Genomic DNA, 21,819 nt, shown 5'->3' on the forward strand with positions numbered 1-21,819 from the left:
AAAATGTATTTTTTTTATTTAATCTGAAAAATGTGGAAAGGGGTTGCCCAAACAAATAAATTTGAGAACCACTGTCCTAAGGGATTGTCCATTTATTTCCCCAGAGCCAGATCCGTTTGCAAAGCATTCTGTATGCAAGTCAGAGTGAGTGAGAGTGAGTCTACACTAGTTCTCCGATCTGCTACAAGTCGATAATTTATATACCCTGGCAAAGCTGGAATTGTTAAATCCTCTACCTTGTTCACTGCTGTGGCCTTGCTGTTTATTTCCAATGACATCTTCTTGAACTCAAAAACTACCATCTTGAACCTAAGTTTGCTCATTGCCATTTAAATATATTGAGTGGAAGTTCTGAGATGAACTTTCTACATAAATTTTAAAAAATCCAATATGCTGACCTGTAAAAAAGGACAGGTAGCAGAAGCAAAACATAAACAGAAGCAACTAATTACACTGGAGTTAGGTGTGTAGGCCTGCAAGGAAGAATCTGAAAGTGCGTGCGTGTGTGTATGTATGTATGTATGTATGTATGTATGTATGTATGCGCGTGCATGTGCATGCATGCGTGCGTGTGTGTGTTGGGGTGGGGGGGCATGTATTTCTAGCCAGCTAAGTAAGGAGGCATTAACACTGCATTTGTTATGGAGATGTGTGTCGTGAAGTGGGAAAGAGGAATGGAAATTATTATAGGTTGACAAAGATGATATAAAAACAAATTTAGTGAAGAATTGATTTTACCTTCACTGTCTGACATGGCATGTTGAAGATCATCCATAAGATAGGCCATATCATGCTCATAACTTCGGCGGTGTAACTCCTTCTGATGTTGTTGAACCTCAGGCAGGGAGTGACTTGAGCCAAACTGTTCACGCGAGTCAGCAGCAATGGGTGGTAGGGGCCCAGCAGCAGCACGAGCCATCCCCATCGGTTGTCCTACAGGGCTCAGGGGGCTCTCCTCCTCTGAATTTTGCGTCGCAATAGGCAGTCGGCCTTTTGGTCCAATGATGGGCAGATTAGCTGGTTTGTTTCGAAGACGTACTCCATATGCATCCATAATTTCTATTTCTTTGGCTCCTTTTGGAAGAGTCAGGTCCAGCCCATAGACTGAGGATGGCCTGGAGGTTGAGACTGCAAAAGCAGAATCAAGTCCATAACTGGAAGATGGTCGTGAGCATGTTGAAGTTTCAGAACCTCCATAAACAGTGGATAGTTTTGACTTACTTGTGCTGCCTTCTAGGCTATATGCTGATGCTGGTCGTGAATGCATTCCTGTTATATCAAGTCCATATGATGAGGAAGGGCGTGATCGTATTGTGCTAGGATCCAAACCATATGTTGAGGCAGGCCGAGATCTGGTGTGTCCTACGTTTTCCAGACCGTATGCTGACATCGGTCTTGAGCGGGTTGAAGTACTTTCTAGACTATATGCAGATGAAGGCCGTGATCGAATCACACCAGACTCTAGACCATATGCAGAAGATGGCCTCATTCGAATATTGCCAGCCTCTATACCATAAACGGAAGATGGTCGTGAACGGATCACGGTAGCTTCCAGACCATAGGAAGAGCTTGGTCGAGAGTGCACACCTGCTACGAGCAGATCTAGCTCACCTGGTGTCATGCGACTCACTGACTTATCAGCCATGCCTCTTCGCAAGCTGTAGGCCGCATCAGCAGGAGAACGCTTTGCTCGTAGTACCACTCCACTGCCAGTGACTGCAGCAGCTGCTGAGGAACTGATGTATGATGTAGTGTAGTCAGTTTCAACATCTTTGGCTTCCTCTATGGGTGAGAATTTAGACAAACGAACCTCACCACCTGTCTTACGAGACTTGCAAAAGCGATTTGCAGCTTGTGGAAGTCCTAGTTGCTTGGCAGCTTCCTTTTCCAATGTCAAACGGCCTATGCTGTATCGGTCAACCCGAAGAGGCAAGGCATGCCCATGTCGGTCCAGGCGGAGTGGTGGTGGGTGGCTATACCGCTCAGGCCGTGTGCTTGGTCGCTGCCGGGAGTCGTACATGTGATCAAGAGCACTAGCAGAGCTGCTACTCGCACCAAGGCCAAGGTTACTGCCTCCACGTTGAAATTCCTGTTTAATTTGCTCTTTTAGGAGCCTCAACTCATAAGGTTCTTTCATTGAGGCATCATCATCAGGCTTGTGGCTTGTTCCGAAACTGCCTGGGACTGACCTGCGCTTGCTGTAGTGGCCACGTCCAGCTGCTTGTCTTCGGCCACTGTAGCTTGCAAGACTTTTGACAATATCAGCCTCTTCAATGGCTGAAAAAGGCCGCCCAGCATTAGCTGCTCCTCCTGACAGTTCCAGATCGAGAAATGCTGACTCTGCTGAGAGATTGGACATGGGAGACATTGGTTCCTCAAGAGCAAGGCGAAGGTCAAGGTTATCAAATATTGTAGGGTCATTTACAGACGTCACAGATCTTCGAGTCCGAACTGCAAACCTGGAGCCAGCTGAAGTAGAACCAGTTGGAAAGTAACCTGCTGCTGAAACTTGTGGATGTGGATGAGAGGAATGGGTGGTAGCTGTGCCATAAGCTGGTGGTGCAAAGGCAGATCCTGGACCAGAGAGTGTCAAGAAAGCTGAATTGATGTAGTCAGGATGGAAGCTGTAAGATCCAGCAGGTGGTAGTGTGCTGGCTTGGTAGGCTACAGATGGTGGAATTTGTGGTAGGGGCTGGTAGGATGTGGTCAGAAATTCTTCTGTCCCGGTGTAAGTTGTTGGGTACTGAGGATGGAAATGAGGAGATGGCTGGTAACTTGGTTCAGGAAGATAGCCACTATCTTGTGGTGGCATTGCTTGTGAAGATGATTCCTGATATCCAGTGAGCTGGTGCACTGGTGTAATCTGAGGCCTAGGGCCTGTTACTCCTGGGGCAGCCACAAGCAAGGTGGATCCTCGACCACCTCCACTGCTCAACTCGCTGTCTGACATATAACCCCGCTCTTCAGCAACACCACGGAGATATGCTCGCTCACGCTTCTCTCTCTCCTTCAGCAGTGCTTCCTTGCGTCGTGTAATACCCATTTCAAGATAACGCAGCTTAGCATCAATCTCTTTTTCCTCTTCATCAAGTTCTGCCTGCCGCTTACGCAGCTTCGATGACTCTCTCTCCACCACCTCAAGCTCACGGTCAATATCTTGCAGCAGTTTGGCTCGTGCCAATGTTCCTGAACGTCCCACTCGTTTTCGGCCACCTGTTCCTATACTTCCAGCAATGGCTGGAGGCAGAGATGGTGTGGTAGCGGCAGCTTCTTCCGGTGGAGGGTTTGGGAGTGTGCGCTTCACCTTTCTGCCTACTATACCCGATCCCCCTTTAACTTGTTGCTGCAGTACATTAGAGGTATAAAGGTAAGGGGTGGGAGAAATAGATCAGGAGAATCCTTTCAGCTCATACCATACAACAAATTATCAATGGTTCCATCAATATGTGTGCATCGACGTGCATGTCATAAGCTCATATGAAAGGGAGTTAAAATAGAAAGCAAAGTGTAACAAAATAAGTCTTGCAGGTCATAGTATTTTATATTACATGTTATGCAGGCAAAATAGTGTGGGAAAGAGGGGGCATGAGGTTGAATAGAAAAAAAATAATTGAGAAAGAAATGGAAGATCTGAGAATAATAGGAGAGAATGGGGTGGTGGAGTTGGGGAGAAAAGGGAAAGGAGGTTGAGAAGGGAAAGGGTTGGGGCAATAGGGGATGTACAATGAAAGCGTGTGGAGAGAAGCCAGTGAAAGGGGGGAGGGGGTAGGAGGTGTTCAGAAATTGTGCCAATTTTGCATACAAGATAATGTACATGATTTCAAATGGTAAATTAATTTGACATCGTAAATGCTTAGCTCATGTATAACAACAGCAAAACAAAATATAATACAACCTAACTGCCTATGACTACAAAGTGTATATGCCAACAAAGCAACAGGAGCAGCAGCATGCTTGTTACCTCCACCACCGAAGGTGAAGGAGGTTATGTTTTCACTCCCCTCTGTTTGTTAATTGCCAGAATCCTTTGGATTTCGGCAATTATGTTGGTCAGTTGTGTGTGTCATTCTGTGTGTGTCTGTCTGTTTGTTTGTTTGTGTGTTTGTTTACCCTGTAGCAGCCACACCGTTTCAGCGATCATGGCCAAACTGGGTACAGACGTCGGCCATGGTCCAACTTAGACACTTGTCTTTTTTTGGTGAATCGAGGTCAAAGGTCAAGGTCAAGGTCACCGAAAAACCGAAATTCTTATTTTCGCAATAACGTCTGCTAAAATGGTCGTATCGACTTCAAACCAAATCCAAAATGTGCATCTTCCAATACTGCATCCAACCATATGTCTCATTGGGGGTGTCACACCAACACTCTTCTTAGTGGTCGGGGGTCGAATGTCAAGGGGGGGTCGGGTCAAAAATTTCACATTGCGATAAAAATGCCATTTCAAGTCCGATTGGCTTCCAAGTTATGATCATGACTAAACTAAGTGCTATAACTCATTAAACAGTAGCACTATCGACTTATAAGAAACAAATTGATTTCCAGGTTTTTGCTTTTTCAGAGATCATGGAGATATGACAAAGTTATTCCAGCAATTCCTTGCTCAACGAGCAATTTCATTTGTTTGTTTGTGTGCAGGATATCTCAAAACATTGTGGACAGATTCGAATGAAACTTGGTGGACATGTTAGGTGTGTGACAAGGAAGAATTGATTCAATTTTGGTGAAGATCGAAATCCGTATCCGGATCCGATAATGTTTAAGTGATTCTTCACCAATGAAGAATCATTGTGAGATAGGGCGAAACCAATGAAGAGATGGGGCGAAACTAATACAAAGCACGATATCTCAAAAAGTTGTGGGTGGATTCAGATGAAACTTGGTGAACACGTTGGGTGTGTGACCACGACAATTTGATTCGATTTTGGTGAATATCTGAATCTGGATCTGGATATGAGAGTCATTTAATTTTTAAAGTGATTCTTCACCATTGAGAGATAGGGCCAAAAACGAATATATAGCATGATATTTCAAAAATGTATTGGGCCTGATATGTTCTCGTGGATCAGGCATTACGTGGCGGAGGTATGCGCTCTACCGAGTGCCCTTCTAGTTTTTAATGAAAGGCCATTATAAATACGAAGAAATGAGCAGAATCTGACATCATTGTGGCCAGAGCAATTTACGAGTATATTGAAGCACATCCGAAAAAATTAATAATTTGTTTGTGTGCATATTGGACACGAAGGAGTCAGTTTTATATGAGTTCAGTCAGCGGGTGTGCACCATTCTCCAAGGGTCACAGTTGTGCCGCTGATACAGAGATATGGTTCCAACAATAACCAGGGTATAAGGTTATGGCAGGAAACTGGAGCTTAGCCAGAATGCTGGCAAAACCTCGCTGACTCTTTGTTGAAAGACACTTCAGGATATTTCACATCCACTAACCAATGCTAGCAGATGCGTCTCCAGCTTCAACCCTCATCCGAGAGACAGCACACTCATTATACAGTGTCCCATCTCCAAAACACTAATCTGACAATTGATAGACAGGCCAATAATATAACCCAGACTTACCCGCTCAAAAGTAAGTGTGCCAGTGCACTGTCCTGTCGGATGAGATAGTAAATGCTTTAATGGCAAAATATTTATTGAGAAGTTAGGTGGTGTTAATTGGGGGGGGGGGGTGGAAAGAGAAGAACTGCACCTATTTGGGTGGGATTAAGCAGGTAATTGGCTAGGAAAGAAAACCCGTTGAACACCTTCGCTGCATTGACAGCCCAAAAGGCTCCCATAGTTTCCTTTAAATAACTAAACTGCAATGAATATCTTCATGAATTATTATATGGGAATAAGCATCAGAAACAATGTACTGCTCAATGCTATGATGGAGGTAATGGATTTATTCACAAAAGGAGAGAAAATTCATGCGAGTGTAAGGCAATGTGATTAATTTGTCATACATCGTAAGAACTAATAGTTTGGATTGGACACCCTTTTGAGTTATAAATGTCTGCAGGTCTTAGATAAACCATTCCTGAAAGCTGGACATGACTCCTATTCCCTCAATTTCTCTTTCTCAAATTCCCCAATAATTCAACTCTTGGTCAACATTATACCAAAATCCTCCCACCTCTTTCTCTGCCTTGATTGCACTTCAGTTACATTTTCACTATGCAACTCTTTCCCCATACTCTCCTAAGCCGTTACTGGATCTTTTCTTAAACTGGAGAGTTCATCGAACACGATACCCTGCGCAGTGTTTGTTTTTTTTGCATACATTGCTAAGGCTTGTATAAAAGCTATTCAGGTATATACTTCAATTTTAATAAAGTATTTATTTTCGAGAACGTTAAAAAACATTATTGAAGTTTATCGCTATTGAGGCAGTCTTACACACCACCATATTTAACACGTCCAAGTACTACTAAACGGAAAGGTTTTGAAAGTGCCATAAAGCCAATTTGTGTTCCACAGTGTTCAAGTATATTATTCAATTTAAATAAAAATAAAGATTGCAAAAGTCATAAAAATAAATTAATTCCGGAATTTACCAACATTTTACCGCTGCTGATGCAGTGTCTATTACACCACCATATCTAAAATGTTAATTAGTTATTCGTGCCTGTTGTATGTGTCATTTACAATGTCCTTAAAAACAGCAGGTTTCCTGTTTGGAATGATTTTCATTTTGTTTGACTGCCAGGGAGACAGGCAGGCAGAAAAATATTATCTCACGCCTTTGTGCGCATGTACGACAAAATTCGGGACAAATTCAGAGGCAAACTAGAAGGTGAATTGGTAGAGCGCATACCCCCGCCACTCAATGTCACGATCCACAAGAATATGTCGAGCCCAATACATTTTTGAACAAGACCAACCAATATACTTGAAATATCATGCACTATATATTGTTTTTGGCCCAATCTCTCAATGGTGAAGAATCACTTAAAAAAATGTTATCGGATCCGGATCCGGATCCGGATATTCACCAAAATTGAATCAATTAATCCTTGTCACACCCACAATGTGTCCACCAAGTTTCAGCCCAATCAGTCCACAGCTTTTTGAGATATCATGCTATATATCGTTTTTGGTCCTGTCTCTCAATGGTGAAGAAGCACTCAAAAAATTCTAGTCGTCGGATCCGGATCCGGAACATCACTAATCTAATCAGTTTGTCCTTGTCACACACCCAACCTGCCCATCAAATTTTATCGGACTCCATCCACAACTTTTTGAGAAATCCTGTACACAAACAAACAAACATTCAAACAAGAAGAAGACATTGTGCAGAGCACGATACTTGCAAAATTCATAAAACAAATTTGACCTCAAAAAGAATTGGTGGTTGAATTTAATGACCAAATATGCAAATCCTCTTCAAATATCAAGTGAATCGGATGAACATTGACAATTTTAGAAATCCGGCCTATGTTGATCTTTTGGCCGATGTTGACCTCAAAAATAATTAGCGACTTGAATTCAATGACCTGAAATATAAATCCTCTTCAAATTTCAAGTCAATCGGATGAAAATTGAGGATTTTATAAATACTACCCAAGTTGTTGACCTTGGACCTATGTTGACCTTTTGACATCAAAAACAATAGGCTTCTTCCTTTTGACAATGTTTACCATGTGATGAAGTTTCGTGTCGATCAGTTTAGAATTTTGACCTGTAGGCGATAAACAGACAGACAACAGACAGACAGAAAAACAAAATCGATTCACCACTATACTTGAAAAATCTTCAATTTTACAAGTAGGCCTAACAAACAGACAGACAGAAAGGGGTGAAAACATAACGTCCTTCACCTTCTGTGTCGGAGGTAATTGCTGTTAAATGGCAGGTTTGTTTTCCAATTCATGTTCAAAATGTAGCATTCCATTTTAAAAAGTTGTTCCTCGATCCTAAACTGGCGTTTGTCGACAGACAGACGGACGGACATGCACCAATTGCTTAACCCTGTTTTTCGCTTTGCGTGCATGGGGTAATTACCCCTCCATATGCTCTGCTTTGAACAGTTGATCTTTAAACCAGCCTTTCAATCAGATGGACAAGCTGAAGCAATTAGTCTGCACCATCCATAGGAAGCAGACGTGCAAATGCATGTTCCAACGTCCAAACCACCTCCATGCTCGCAGTTGGCATAGGTGGTGGGGACAAGTCCAGAATAAATTAAAATGGATTACAAAATAAAATACCACTTTCTGGCCATTTAACACTCAACATGCAAAGCGCAATAATGTAACACAGTATTTAATATATTTTATGGTATTATCAAAAGGAATTGTAATTAACACCACCATTTAAGTAACTATACACAAGCAACCACCATTTTTATAACAGTATTTTTCACAATCATTGTTTGGTATGTTTTGGTATTCTAATGCAAAATGCATTGCATTTCAAATTTGTGGTGTACATCGAACAATGCATAGTTTAGAGTAAAATGAACTAAAGCAATGAGCCACCACCACAGTATTACTCCCACAATATAAAGCACAAGATAAAGGTCTGTGGCCTCATATCAAAGTATAAAATTGTTCTTTTAAAGTTGTTATAATAACAGAAAAACAATTTTCGAAAACGTTAACCACTGATTCTTGGCTTTTAAGTGCCAGGCCACAAAATTAATGCTCAATTAATGATCAAAGTAAAAAAAAATTGAATTGGTGGCATAATGGTTGGAGCATCTGCTTTGAGTTTGGGAGGTCTGGGATTTGAACCTCAGCCAAGCCATGCCAAACACTTTAACAATGGTACTTGTGGCTTCCTTGCATGACATTCAGCAATTAAAAGCATAGAGCATGGACAGAGAACTACAAGTTGACAATGCAATTCAGGCTTTGGTGGGCCTTATGGCATGCACCTGCGTCAAACTTCCTTCGAAGGGAACTCATAATATTATTTTTAATAATAATAATTATTATAACCCTCATATATTATATTTGTAACTAGTTCCATGATAATCCTATGGATGCTCTTGAACTTGTACTTCCTTGCGTTGGGCCAGTTGCTAGAAATTCACTCGCATATCATGAGATAAGCAGTTAATTGAATGAGAAATCACTCACCACTTGGTGTAGACCTTCAGTATAGTTGGAAAAGGTGGTGTTAGACACATTAGACTTACTCACTCAGTGGCATTGTGGTTAGATTGTCCAATCTGAGACTTAGAGGTCAGTGGTTTGATTCTGATCACGGTTGATTCATATTAAAAATCCATCAATTTCAGCAGAATCCATCTTAGTAAAGACTCAAAAAAAAATGGTCATGCTCTTTCTGAGCTTGATCCTCAACATTTAGAGCATAGAACACAGACAAACCCCATAGGCTGGTACCCCTTGGAGAGAGATATTTCTCCCTAAAAGTCTCTCCCCTGACTCCGGAGATCGTTTCACCACCATATGGTTCCGCCAGCACCTCTTTCCTGGAATTAACTTCCCCAAAGGTCAACATATTTTGAAAACACTGTCAATAGATCATGTGGAGGTGGGTCGGTTCGTTCAGTTTTGTTGTGCAGATCACCAATCTAAACAAAATTCACCCTGTACATTAATGAGAACACACCATTGAAATTCCTACTTGTTTCCATATGCACAAGTTGACACACCGACAGTTATTACCATTTGAAATTACCGCGGTGAAGTGGGCGTGGCGTGCTTGTAATCGCGGAGGAAACGACCAGGAAACAACAAATCAAGATGGCGGCGCCCATGGTTGTCGTGTGATTTCGAGTGATTTTTGGTCTTTCAACAACCAAATTTGCGTTGTTTCACACTTGGGCGGGGAGGAAGATGAGAAAGTGACGCAATTCATGGATAAGAGCTGGCTTAAGGTATGTGAGTGTGCGAAGGCTTGGTGCGACGCCGCAGAGAGTGAAACTATCAACAAATGCCGTTTGCTGGCTGATAAAATGATGAAACTGCTGCCAATGACTGATCCTCCTGCGGATGCCGGCTGTCACCGGTTCTGCTATGCGTCGTTTTGTAACAAGGATCATATAAAACGCGCTGAAGCCAGGAAAAGGAAATCAGAAGCCAGCACGACTGCAGTTTCTGCTAGAGCCAGTGAGGTGGTGGGCGGACTCGAAGAAGAGGGGCACTCATACCACAAAATACGTAGAAAATCCCTCAGAACCTCTGAAGAAAGGGTGGTTGGCAAATCAGCTGGTGTACTGCCAAGAATTTGTGTCATATGCCAGAAAAAAGACAAATTCATCCGTGTCAACGGAAAATCTCAACGTGATCAGTTGTCCCTGGCAGAAACACAGGATGGAGGAAAGCTGAGGGAAACTGCTGTGCAGAGGAGAGATGAACGTGATGTGAGAATAATGACAACTATAAAGGATAAAGACTGTGTGGCGCTGGAAGTTTGTTATCATCGTAAATGTTATTATGAGTATGTGAATGACACATACCAGAGACAGAGTGAAAGTAAACTCCAAACTCAGAAAGTGAACTATGACTCAACATTTGACATTTTCTGTGATAAAGTAATCCATGTAAGACTCATTGATGGAAAGCAATCTTTACATATGAAGAAGTTGTGTGAGATGTTCAATGACCTACTCAGAGTATGCGAAGGTCAGGATAAGGCCAACTACCAGGCAACAAGACTGAAGAAAAGACTGCAGGAACGGTACCCAGACATGATTTTCTATCGTCCACCAAAAATGTCTGAGAGTGAAGTGGTGTACATGAAGGACATTGATATTGGTTGCATTGCTCAGGCTGCTGTTGTAGACAGTAGCTCTATAACAGAAACAGAGTCAACTACAGAGGGTGAAGCCAGCCAGGGTCCACAGCAGGGTGACTTGGGCCTCAATTTACATGTTCTATACTCGGGAGCGCTCATGGTGAGGGATGACCTGAACAAACACCAAAGTGTGGACATTACATGGCCCTACTTGGAAATGGTGGAGCTAGCACTAGAGCTTATACGGGCAACTCGTACTTCGAACTGGCTGAAACACCTTGCGATCACGAGAGTGTCAATGCCCTGGTACTTTGCGTACGATCACCAAAACTATGCAAGGTACTTACCCGTTTACTGGCTGGAAATGGCCGGGCGAGAGCACTCCCACCCAGACACCTATCAAGCGTTCATGGACGGCAAATGGACTGCCCAACGGCATACTCGTTATGGATTTAGTAGTGTTGCGTGTGATCAGATCATAGAGCAGACTTTAAATAGGGACAGCAAGACCAGTGGAGGCATCATTGGTTACACTCAGAAAAGCACAGCTGTGAAGAAGTGGATCCTGTCCCAACCAGCACATGCGGAAATCGCAAGGAAATGTGAGTCCATGGCGGGTATCCACGACGAGCCCCGAACGAGAAAGGATTTGGATGTGTTGAGCTCAAAGAAGAACGAAGCAGCGGTGGTACAAGTGATGGACACAGTACTTCAAATGATTAACCCTTTCTCCGGCGCTCACCTTGAACTCGTCAATATTAGTTCAGGTGTCATCGCACCGCCAGCCACTTCCGCGGACTTGATGAACGCGTATGTCAAGGGAGAGAATGCTGTCGTGCAATTCATGCGTGATCGGCTTCTCTCGGATGAGGTCCCATTCGTCAGTCCGATTTCGAAGGCCAAATTGGCAACTTTCTCGAAGGCGCGAGGCAAGTCGGCGACTCCCCACCAGCAGACGCCGAAGGTTGAAATTGAAAATGAACGTCATCTTTTCACACGACTGCTGTTGATTGGTGAGAAAAGCAATGTAACACTCCATGATCTACTCGCATACCCACTGGCGAACATATCTTTCCCGCTGGCATCCGGTGATGGTTCGATTGCTAAGACCGACAAAGCCAAACTCCGCAACCATATACTGAAACTGTGGCCCGATTGCCGTGTGGACGCGCGGCCTATCCAAGGTGCAACAATTGTGGATGGAATGGCCGTTATTCAGGCGATAAAGGCTGGTTCACTGCCTAACACTTTCGGCAAACTGGAAGAGATGGTGCTGAACATTGTTGTGGCCAAAGCACGACATAACCAATCTTCGAGACTGGACGTGGTGTTTGATACTTACCCAAGTATCAGCATCAAGTGCCTGGAGCACGCCAGACGAGCGGGCAGGGCGGGCGATCTTCAGGTGCGAACCATCTACGGACATGATCAAGCCCTTCCAAAACAGTGGGCCAATTATCTCCTGAGCGGAGCCAACAAGGAGGCGTTGATAGAGTTCATCGTCAAATCGTGGACGAGAAACATCTCTCCATCAAAACTGGGTGACATGCTGTTGTACGTCAGTCATGCCGGCAAATGTGAGAAAATCAAGGCATCGAATGGTGTCATGACTGTGTCGTCAGTACCTGAACTTTAATGTGACCATGAGGGAGCTGACACGAAGCCCCTGCTGCATGCCGCTCACACGGGACAGAATGAAGAGTCGGTGCGCATAGAGAGTTTCGACACCGATGTGTTTGTGTTGGCATTGGCTCACTCGAAGTCGATTCGAGCACGAAATTTCCATCTGGTCACAGGAAGTCCCAAGGACATTATCGTCGTTGACATGAGGAAGCTGAGTAATGCCTTGGAAAGTTCTGTCTGCGATGCGTTGATAGGTTTGCACAATTTCACGGGAAGTGATACCACCATTGCATTCCATGGTAAGGGCAAAACAAGGCCATTTGACTTGATGATGAAGAGTCCCCATCTCATCACCTGTTTCGGGAGCATTGGTCGAGGATTCACGCTAGATCAGAATATCATTCACGACCTGGAACAATTCGTCTGCGCCATGTACAATCAGCCGACCATGAAGAGTGTGGATGAGGCTCGCGACAAGCTATTCTGCAGCCAGTCGCTGGGAGAACAGAAGTTGCCGCCTACAAGCGACGCTCTGATGCTGCATTGCAAAAGAGTGAACTATCAGTCTGCGATCCACCACCGCGCGACTGAGAGGTTTATAGAAGCCCCTTCTCCTACATTTCACGGATGGGTGGAACGCAACGGAGCACTGACTGTTCACTGGCTGAACAAACCACAACACTGGCGCCGAAGGAACTGTTAGAGGCGACGAAATGTAATTGCAAGAAGACGAAATGCGAGACCAACCAGTGTTCTTGCCGGTCAAAAGGACTGCCCTGCACAGAGTGCTGTGGGTGTCAAAACTGCGCCAACGATGAACAGACCCATGCAGAAATGGAACTTATGGATGATGAAAGCAGAACTGACGATGATTCCGATGACGAACTGTGAATGCGGGTGTCACACTGCTTTTGCTGTGGTGATCTACTACACAGTGGTATTCAGGTTGGTTAGCATGTAATAGTGGACTTGAGTTTTGTAATAGCAGCAGTTAAGAGCCGAGTTCAGCAACCGCTTCAGAGCAAGAAATACTGGAGTTATAAGACAGTAATCTTCTTGTGGCGGTTCTACTTTTCATCAGGCTGAGTCGCGCAGTCGCTTTGTCTTTGATTTAATCAGTAAGAGCCAATGTAACTGTCTAATAGGTGCTGTAGCTGTCTTTAATAGTCAATGTAACTACCTTTAATAGCCAGTGTGGCTGCCTTTTAAGCAAAAAGTTGCCTTGGTCAACTCGAAGGCCTGTCTGGTCGGTCCAGACGTTTTCGGCCCGTAAGAATATGTAACTGCTTCGGTTTACGACCTTTAATAACAGTGAATAGGGCTCTGTATAAACATAATGTATCATTTTAAGACCTCACAAGAGTTTTCTTTGATGTACATATCAGTCTTACCTTGATTCTTCATTTCTGTGTCAAAATCGTGCTTTAATGTTCGGTGTATCTTTAATTGCCAAAAATGACCAATTGTGTCACATCCTCGACGTGGAAACAAGTGGATTTGGACTCAGCGTCTAAAATTCTTTAAGTATGCCAAATTTCATCCAGATTGGTGATCTGCACAACGAAAATCATTTTCTGAAGGTAATAGCGAGTACCTCCACATGGTCTACAAGGCTCATGGAAGAGCGAGAACACAGAATGGATTCAGACGTAACATAATTAAACTAGAAGGGAACTCAGTAGAGCGCATACCTCTGCCACGTAATGCCTGATCCAAGAGAACATATGGGGCCAATACACTTTTGAAATATCATGTTATACAGTACGATATCGTTTTTAGCCCTATCTCTCAATGGTGAAGAATCACTTTAAAATTAAATAAATATCGTAACCAGATCCGGATTTGGATCTTCATCAAAAATGAATCAATTCGTCCTTGCCGCACACCCAATCCGTCCACCAAGTTTTGTCCGAATCCGTTCATAGCTTTTTGAGATATCTTGCGATATATGATTTTTGGCCCTATCTCTCAATGGTGAGGAATCGCTTAAAAAATTATCGTAGTCGGATCCAGATCCGGCTCTTCACCAAAATATAAGCAGTTTGACCTTGTCACACACCGAACCTGTCCACAAAATTTAATCCGGATCCATCCACAACTTTTTAAGATATCCTGTACACAGAAAAACAGACAGACAGACAGAAAGGGGTGAAAACATAACTTTCGCCTTCGGTGGGGGAGGTAATAACAATAGAAACAGATTTGGGGGTGGGGGGGGCACCAAAACAGCAGGGTTGAGGTGCAAAATATAGGTGAGACTTGGAGAAATAAAGTATGTGGGACAAAACGGGGTGGTGCACAACTTTTTGGAAGACCTGGAGGGAGTGATAAATTGAAGAGAGAGTTGGTACGACACGTGGGGGAGGGGGGAGGAACAAACGAGTGGAGGTGAGAAATGAAATGAGTCTGGATTTTGAGAGTTTCACCAGAAGGGGGTTAACGGCAAATCACGTGCGCCCTGCAGAAATCTGGGGAAGGAGGGGAGGGAGGAAGAGGGCAGGGGGTGGGGGGAACAATGCAGAAAGGGCACAGAGTGCAAGACTAGAAAGGAAGCAGTGGAAGACAGAGACTACTGATCTATTTGCAATGCGAAAGTGATAGGCTCAGAGATTCAGCTTCATGGAGTGAGATTCCAATAATTTTAAAGGCCTTGGTTTCCACAGTGTCAAACTGATCAAGCAAGGTGTGAGGCAGGGGCACCTGCCCAGAGGAGAGAGGGAGAAGTACTCGATCAAGATGTGAATGAAGACCTTGTTAGTATATAAAAGTTCAGGTGTGCCAAGGAAAGACTGGCTTTGGAGGCCAACTTGGGGTATTGGCTTGCCCAAGAAAGATCATAGCTGATAGTGAGGCACAAACGTTTGAGTGACTGAATTTCTTCCAGAGGATTGTTTAGAAAGTAGTTGGGAAGGTTTACCAGATGGTCCTTTCAGAGACAGGGTGAGAGTGTGAGATTTGTCAGCATTGAAAGACATATTCCAAGTGTTTGACAAGTTCAATATTCTATCAAGGTCTCCAGAGAAGGAAGATGCTGCTGTCTGCTTCTCTGAAGGATGAGGGAAGTCATGGCAGAGGATCGAGTAATCGACAAATAGATAAAGAGGATTTTACGGAGTCAGATGAATCATAATAAAAGATGTAATTTTGTGTCTGTCTGTCTGTCTGTCTGTGTATTTTTGACTGCGATACATTCGGTCATTACTTATCCAATGTCAACCAAACTTGACAGGAGGACTAAAGTTCACATGATGGAGGTCATAGTGACTTAATTTGCCCCACTGCCCCAAGGCGGTCTCCTGCCTTGGGCGAAATCTGTGTTTCTGTGTATATCCGTGGTAAGATAGCTCATCGTGGTGTTTTTCCAAGGCTGCTTTTAATTTTTTCATTTTATTGAAATTCACCCTAAACAAGACTGCAAGCCAATAAATATGAAAGGCTACTGAGAAAAAGAAGAGGAAAAACTGGCAAAACCTTCACCAAGACCTGAAACGAGGAAACCTCATCACAGAACCAATGTGCAGGAAGGGGTAACTTGACAAGGATTAATTTTCCTACCCCCTCCCTGCCCCCCTCCCCCCCCCAATTGGGTGTTTATTTTAGGAGACACCATCTCTGTAATGGATGGCCGTTGGCTCCCACTGGGAGCTCATCTGTCCTTTGTTAGGTGTTGTTTTCAGTCCTGGCAGGGTGTCACAGCACCCACCCGACTAGCAAAGCCAGTGAGGGGTGTAGGTTTCATCGCCAACAACCCGACCATGCGGCAGGGGGAACTTGTTTGCATGTTACCAGTGGCAGTCCCAAAAGACTGACCTGACAGTGAAATAACAAAAGCAATAAAAAAAACTAAGGACAATAGCATAATTTTAATGTTATTACATAACAATAGTAACACTAATAATATCTCTCTTTTTTTGTCTCGTTTCCTTCGCCTTGGCTGTTTGGAGTTGGAACATCATGGTGGGACCTGCCGAGTGCTATTATGACTTTTTCAAGTGACCAACCTGTGGAACATCTCAGTGAAGGAGTGGAGGCTGTTCTAGTACACCAGTCAGTCTGGAGCTACCCCCTTTGTGTTCTGCCTTGTGTGGGAGGAGTGTGCACGGCATGTCCCACTTGAAACTAGGAAATAGTGCTTCGGGGAGGGAGGCCACCATCTTGCATCACACCATATAAGTGCTTGTAGGATGCTTTTATAAGGCTCCTGGTGCGAGGGAAGGGGCAGAAAGATTCAGCTTTCTTCGGAGTATCAACGACACCATTGTTTAGAAACATTTTCCTTTTCCCAAATCTAAGAGAGCTGATTGAAGAGACTGGGACTCAGCTAGCAGCTCATCGGGAGGCCTGCGCCAGGATCTCATGAGAGGGTTGGTGCGAGGCCGACACGTTTCTCCATGAGGTTCTCACGCCGTCGGCACGTACCAAAGCCAATCCCTCATTTCTCCACAAGGTCATCAAGCCGTCAGCATGTACTCGAGACAATCCCTAGTTTCCCCACTAGATCCTCATGCTGTCAGCATGTACCAGATATGATCCCTCGTTCTCCATGAGGTCCTCATGCCTTCCGCACGTACCGGAACCGATCCCTCGTTTCTCCGCAGGGAACCTACCCAACTAGCAGGAGGACCAAGAATGGGAGTCGAGGAGGTCTGAGCGGGGGAGTCAAGGAGGTCCGAGTGTGCGAGTCGGGGAGGTCAAGTGTGGGAGTCAGGGAGCATATTTATACGTGTTGAGTGTAGAACTGAGTGGGTTTGACCAGTGATATTTGTGAAAGAACTGAATAATTTTTGTGAAAAGCATTTATTTGTTGAAAGTGGAAGAAGCACGACATCAAGGTATAAAGGAGATTGGGACATAAGGGAGGGGAAAGGGAAGTGGTAAGGGGGGGGGGGTGGATGGGGAAGAGAAGAGGGAGGGGGGGGGGGGGGGGGGGGAGAAAGAGAAGAGGGAGTGAGGTAGGGATGAGTGCATCGAGGGTGGGGGAGAGGAGTCAAATGTGGAGTGAGAGGGGTGGCCAGAGGGGAGAGGTGGAGCGAGTGAAGAGAGAATGGTGTGTGTGTGTGTGTGTGTTTGTGTGTGTGTATGTGTGTGTGTGTGTGTGTGTGTGTGTGTGTGTGTGTGTGTGTGTGTGTATGTGTGTGTGTGTGTGTGTGTGTGAGCGCGCGCACGCATGCACACAGGATTATGATAACAGGCTGGGGTAGTATGTCCAGCAGGTCAGCTCAGGCAGCGCTGCTGATTGATGACCAGAGAGTCCCAAACTGATCAAAATTCAGAAGCGGTTCAGAAGCAAGGTCTGGCTAGGTAGTTTGAATGTGGGATCAATGGAGGGGAGAGGAGTCGAAGTGGTGGAGATGATGCAGAGAAGGAGGTTGGAAGTGTTGTGTGTGCAGGAGACCAGATGGAAAGAAGACAGGGCGAGGATGTGGGTAGGAGGATAGAAGCTGTTGCACATGGGTGGGGATGGAATGAATAATAGCATGGGAATAATAGTATCAGAAGAGATCAGCAAGCAGGTGGTCAGACTGGAAAGATGGGAGGGATGGATAGTTATGGCATGGGTGGTGATACAGAGGCAAATTACGTGTGTTATGTCAGTATATGGGTCACAAATGGGAAGGGCTCGGGTGGAGAAGCAGGAATTCAGGGATGCACTGGAGAGGATGGTGGAAATGGTTGAGCTGGAGGTGATGCTGTACATTGCAGGCGACTTTAACGCAGATGTGGGAGTAACGGAGATGGGGAAATAGGAATGTTTTGGGAAATTTGGTTGGGGAACGAGGCATAGAGAGGGTCAGGAGCTGGTGGAGTGGAATGGGATGGCCAAAGCTGGTTCATTCTTTCAAATGCGAGAAAGCCACAAGATTACCCACAGGAGTGAAGAACAGAACTGTATTTGGTGGTGGTAAGTAAGTGAAAGTTGTGGAGAGTTAAGGATTGTAAGGCAGTGGTGGGAGAGCATGTTACCACCCAGCACAAGCCTGCGGTGTTTGTGGCGTGGATGGAGAAAAGGAGCGAGATTAAGAGCAGGGGTCAGAAGTGGAGGTGTAACGACATCATAGAGGACAAGGAGAGGGTGAGGGTCAGGTATAAGCTACTTAGCAAAGAAGCAGAAGGTTTGGAGGAGGAGTGCAAGCAGTATGGAGATGCATTCAAGGGAATTGCAGAAGTTTTCTGTGGAAGGGCGTCAGGAAAGGGTGCATTGTCAAGGGATAGAAACCAGGGATGGTGGATGGACGAAGTAGCGAAGGCAGTCAGTAAAAAGGTAGTTTGGAAGAGGAAAGAGAAAATCAAGGATAGAGGAGGGCAACTGGATGCAGGGTTGATGCACCTGAAAGGGCAAAAGAAGAAAGAAGCAAGGAGAGTGGTGGATAAGGTGAGGGATGATATGGAAGAGATGTACAACAAGTTGGAAGAGGGTTGTGGGAAGATGATTGATAAATTGGCTTGTGACAGAGATGAGGAAAGTAAGGACATGAAGTGGGGGGCGGGGGGGGGAGGTTAAGGATGGTGGCTGGAGGCTAGAGACAGAAAGGGGGCAGTATTGAAAGTGTGGGAAGTATATTTCAAAGAGTTGTTGGACCGGGGAGGAGGCAACGGTGACCTCGAGCTTCCATGTTATGCAAGTGTAAAGTGGAGTTGGTGAAGATCATGGAGGAGGAGGTGTTGGGGAATTATTCCTCACCAGAGGTTCCTCATCAGAGGTTAGCATTGAAGAGGATAAAGAAGGGAAAAGCACCAGGCATTGATGTGGTGTGTACAGAGATGATAATTGCAATGGGATAAGTTGGAGTCAGTTGGACGAAGAGGTAGTTGAATATATGTATGAGCGAGGGTTTAATTCCGGAGGATTGGAGGACAGGGTTTATTGTGCCAATATGAAAAGGGAGGGGTGATGTTCAAGATCCAGGGATGTACAGGGGCATTACACTCCTAGGTCGTATCATGAAGGTGATGGAGAGGATTCTGGACGGGAGGATAAGGAAGAGTGTGGAGATGGAGATTGGAGAAAAGCAGCAGAGTTTAGAAAGGGTAGTGGGACGACAGATGGGATGTTTGCGCTGAGATAGCTGGTGGAAAAAAGGTTGGAGGTGCAAGGTGAAATGGCATTTGGATTTGTGGGCATGAAGAAGGCCTACTGCACTGTTCCGAGAGAGATGGTGATGGCGACACTGAGATGGATGGGAGGCCGGAAGCAGAAGTTAGGTTGGTGGAATGGATGTAAATGGGAATGAAGGGAAGAGTTTTGGTTGGTTCTGGGATGTCTGAGGAGTTCAGTGTGAGCATCGGTTTCAGGCAGGGAAGCGCTCTCAGCTCACTCATGTTTTTCGTGGTAATGAAGCTGGTAAGCAGGAAGGTAGTCTGGGGAGGATGTTGTCTGCGGATGATCTGGCAGTTGTGGTGCAGAGTGGGTGGGAGATGCAGGAAGGACTGGGGGAGTGGAAGGAGGCATTTGGGAAGCATGGGCTGAAGATGAGTATGGAGATGACTGAGGTGATGTGGATTGAACAGCAGAGAAAATAAATTAATATCAGGTTGGAGGGGAAGGAGATCAGACGGGGAAATAGGTTTGAGTATCTGGGGGAAACAGTGACCGGGGATGGTAAGTTGGAGGCAGAGGCGCGGAGGAGGATTCAGGTGGGTGAAAATGCATGGAGGAGGGTGGAAGGAGTAATGACAGACCTATCCCAACAGATTCACAGCTGTAATTGCTGTCAAAAGTGCTTTAACCAAGTATTAACTCAGGGGGGTGGACACTTATCCAACCAAGATATGCTAGTTTTGTATTTATAATTAATTTTCTGAAATTTATAGAATTTTTTTTTACTTGGAATTGTGGGCTACAATGTGCAAATGAAGGTGGAAAAAGTCTGATTTAATGCAATTCATTCCAGGATATAAGGCAACAAAAGGTGAAAATTTTGGAAGTGGATGTAGACTTTATATAGGCACTGTATATGAGACCAACTGTAATGTGCCAATGAAGAAGCATCTCAGACTGCCATTTTGGTCCATGCAGAGCAAAACAATATTTAAATGAAGGATTTCATTTCTCTTTCTGGTTCATTGTGGAGATGGAGTGAAAGACTTTTAATTTGTGCTTGCCTTTGCAACTGTACCCTTCCTGTGAGAGGTAAAATAGAATACCTTACCCTGCGCAGTCTTGAGATAAATATAATAATAATAATAATAATAATAATAATAATAATAATAATAATAATAATGATACACCAGGACCCGAACATTCGTGGGGGATACTTTCTGGGAAAACTCTGCGAATGTTGAAACCGCTAATGTGGGGGCATTATTTCAATGGGAAATGAGGGGATAGGTTCCGGGGATTTCCCGACCCATGATCAATCCACGAATGTTGGGGGAAATCTCATGAAAATGCAGGAAAATGCTGTGGAAATAGATGAAAGTCCGTGAATGTCGGGGAAAAACGAGTGTTTTGTCACTGTTACATTGGAGACAAGAGGGATAAAGTTATCGGTTCGTGGTAGTTCCTAGGTTAATGAAAAAGGCTGCAAATGGTGACACCATGAAAGTCAGGGAAATGGTGCAATGCGGACAAGGGGGATAATGTTATCAGTTAGCGACGCTACAATACAGTACGTATAGACCCGTATGTTTAAAGTGCACATGGTGAGATGTCCTGCAAAACTATGTTTATCCCACAACGCTACAATACACGTACAGGAAGCAAGTCAAGTTCGCGGCTTGTGGAAGATATATTTTTGCGTGCGTACAATATTGTACTGTATGTACATCCAGCTGCTTTGTGCATCGCTTGTGGAAGGTATGTTTTAGAACTGTGTTATGCTAGCGGCTCATGTATAAATTAATTAATTAATTAATAATGCGAATTCACGGGGCAATTTCCCATGAATGTTGGAGCATGTTGCAAATTATCAACCGTGAATACACGAAACCTATAAATATTGGAACCACAAATGTCAGGGTCCAGGTGTGTTACATGGAAAGTGGGGGGGGGGGGATAGCTACACTGTTACATGTAGTATGGTCCATGTGATTCCAGTAGGCAAGATTGTCATGAATCAGTGACTTGTCAGAGTAAGTCGTTTTGTTACACGTGCCGCTTAGGAGGCAGCAAACGTAATTTATAGACGGGATAGTAAAGGTGATATTGTATGCATAAAGGCTTCTTTTTGTGGGCAGGGAGGGACAGGTGAGGACTTCCCATCACAAGAGGAACATGTGTCACACGTGTGTGATAAGGCCGCCACGATCTGTCTGGCCAGGGAGTGCCAGCCACAGCGGGGTAACGCGCTGTTGGGCCTGGAAGCTGGTAATGGATATATATATATTTTAATTGGGGCCACCCTGTGGGTTGGATGGCCCAGAGGAGAACTCTGCCCAGGAGGACAGAGGGGAGAGGAAGAAGAAGGGCCTGGAGAGGAAAAAAACATGGACACGAAATGTTCCAGCATGGAGGACTCGAGTGTGAAGAAGAGGCATGCAGAGAAGCGATCTCAG

The 21,819-nt window shown here is 44.6% G+C and overlaps 1 protein-coding gene across 1 annotated transcript in view; it reads right to left on the bottom strand.

The window, feature by feature from the left end:
- The window catches only part of PCLO (piccolo presynaptic cytomatrix protein), a 321,244-nt gene that overhangs the window by 163,456 nt on the left and 135,969 nt on the right, over positions 1 to 21,819 (bottom strand). Inside the window, exon 8 of the mRNA XM_085893761.1 lies at positions 739 to 3,343. Within this exon, the coding sequence (XP_085749887.1) occupies positions 739 to 3,343 (2,605 nt within the window). The remainder of the gene's footprint in view (positions 1 to 738; positions 3,344 to 21,819) is intronic.

Source organism: Eptatretus burgeri, chromosome 9 (genome assembly GCF_056783735.1).
Source record: "Eptatretus burgeri isolate ZD-2024b chromosome 9, Ebu_testis_v1, whole genome shotgun sequence".
Classification (NCBI taxonomy): domain Eukaryota; kingdom Metazoa; phylum Chordata; class Myxini; order Myxiniformes; family Myxinidae; genus Eptatretus; species Eptatretus burgeri.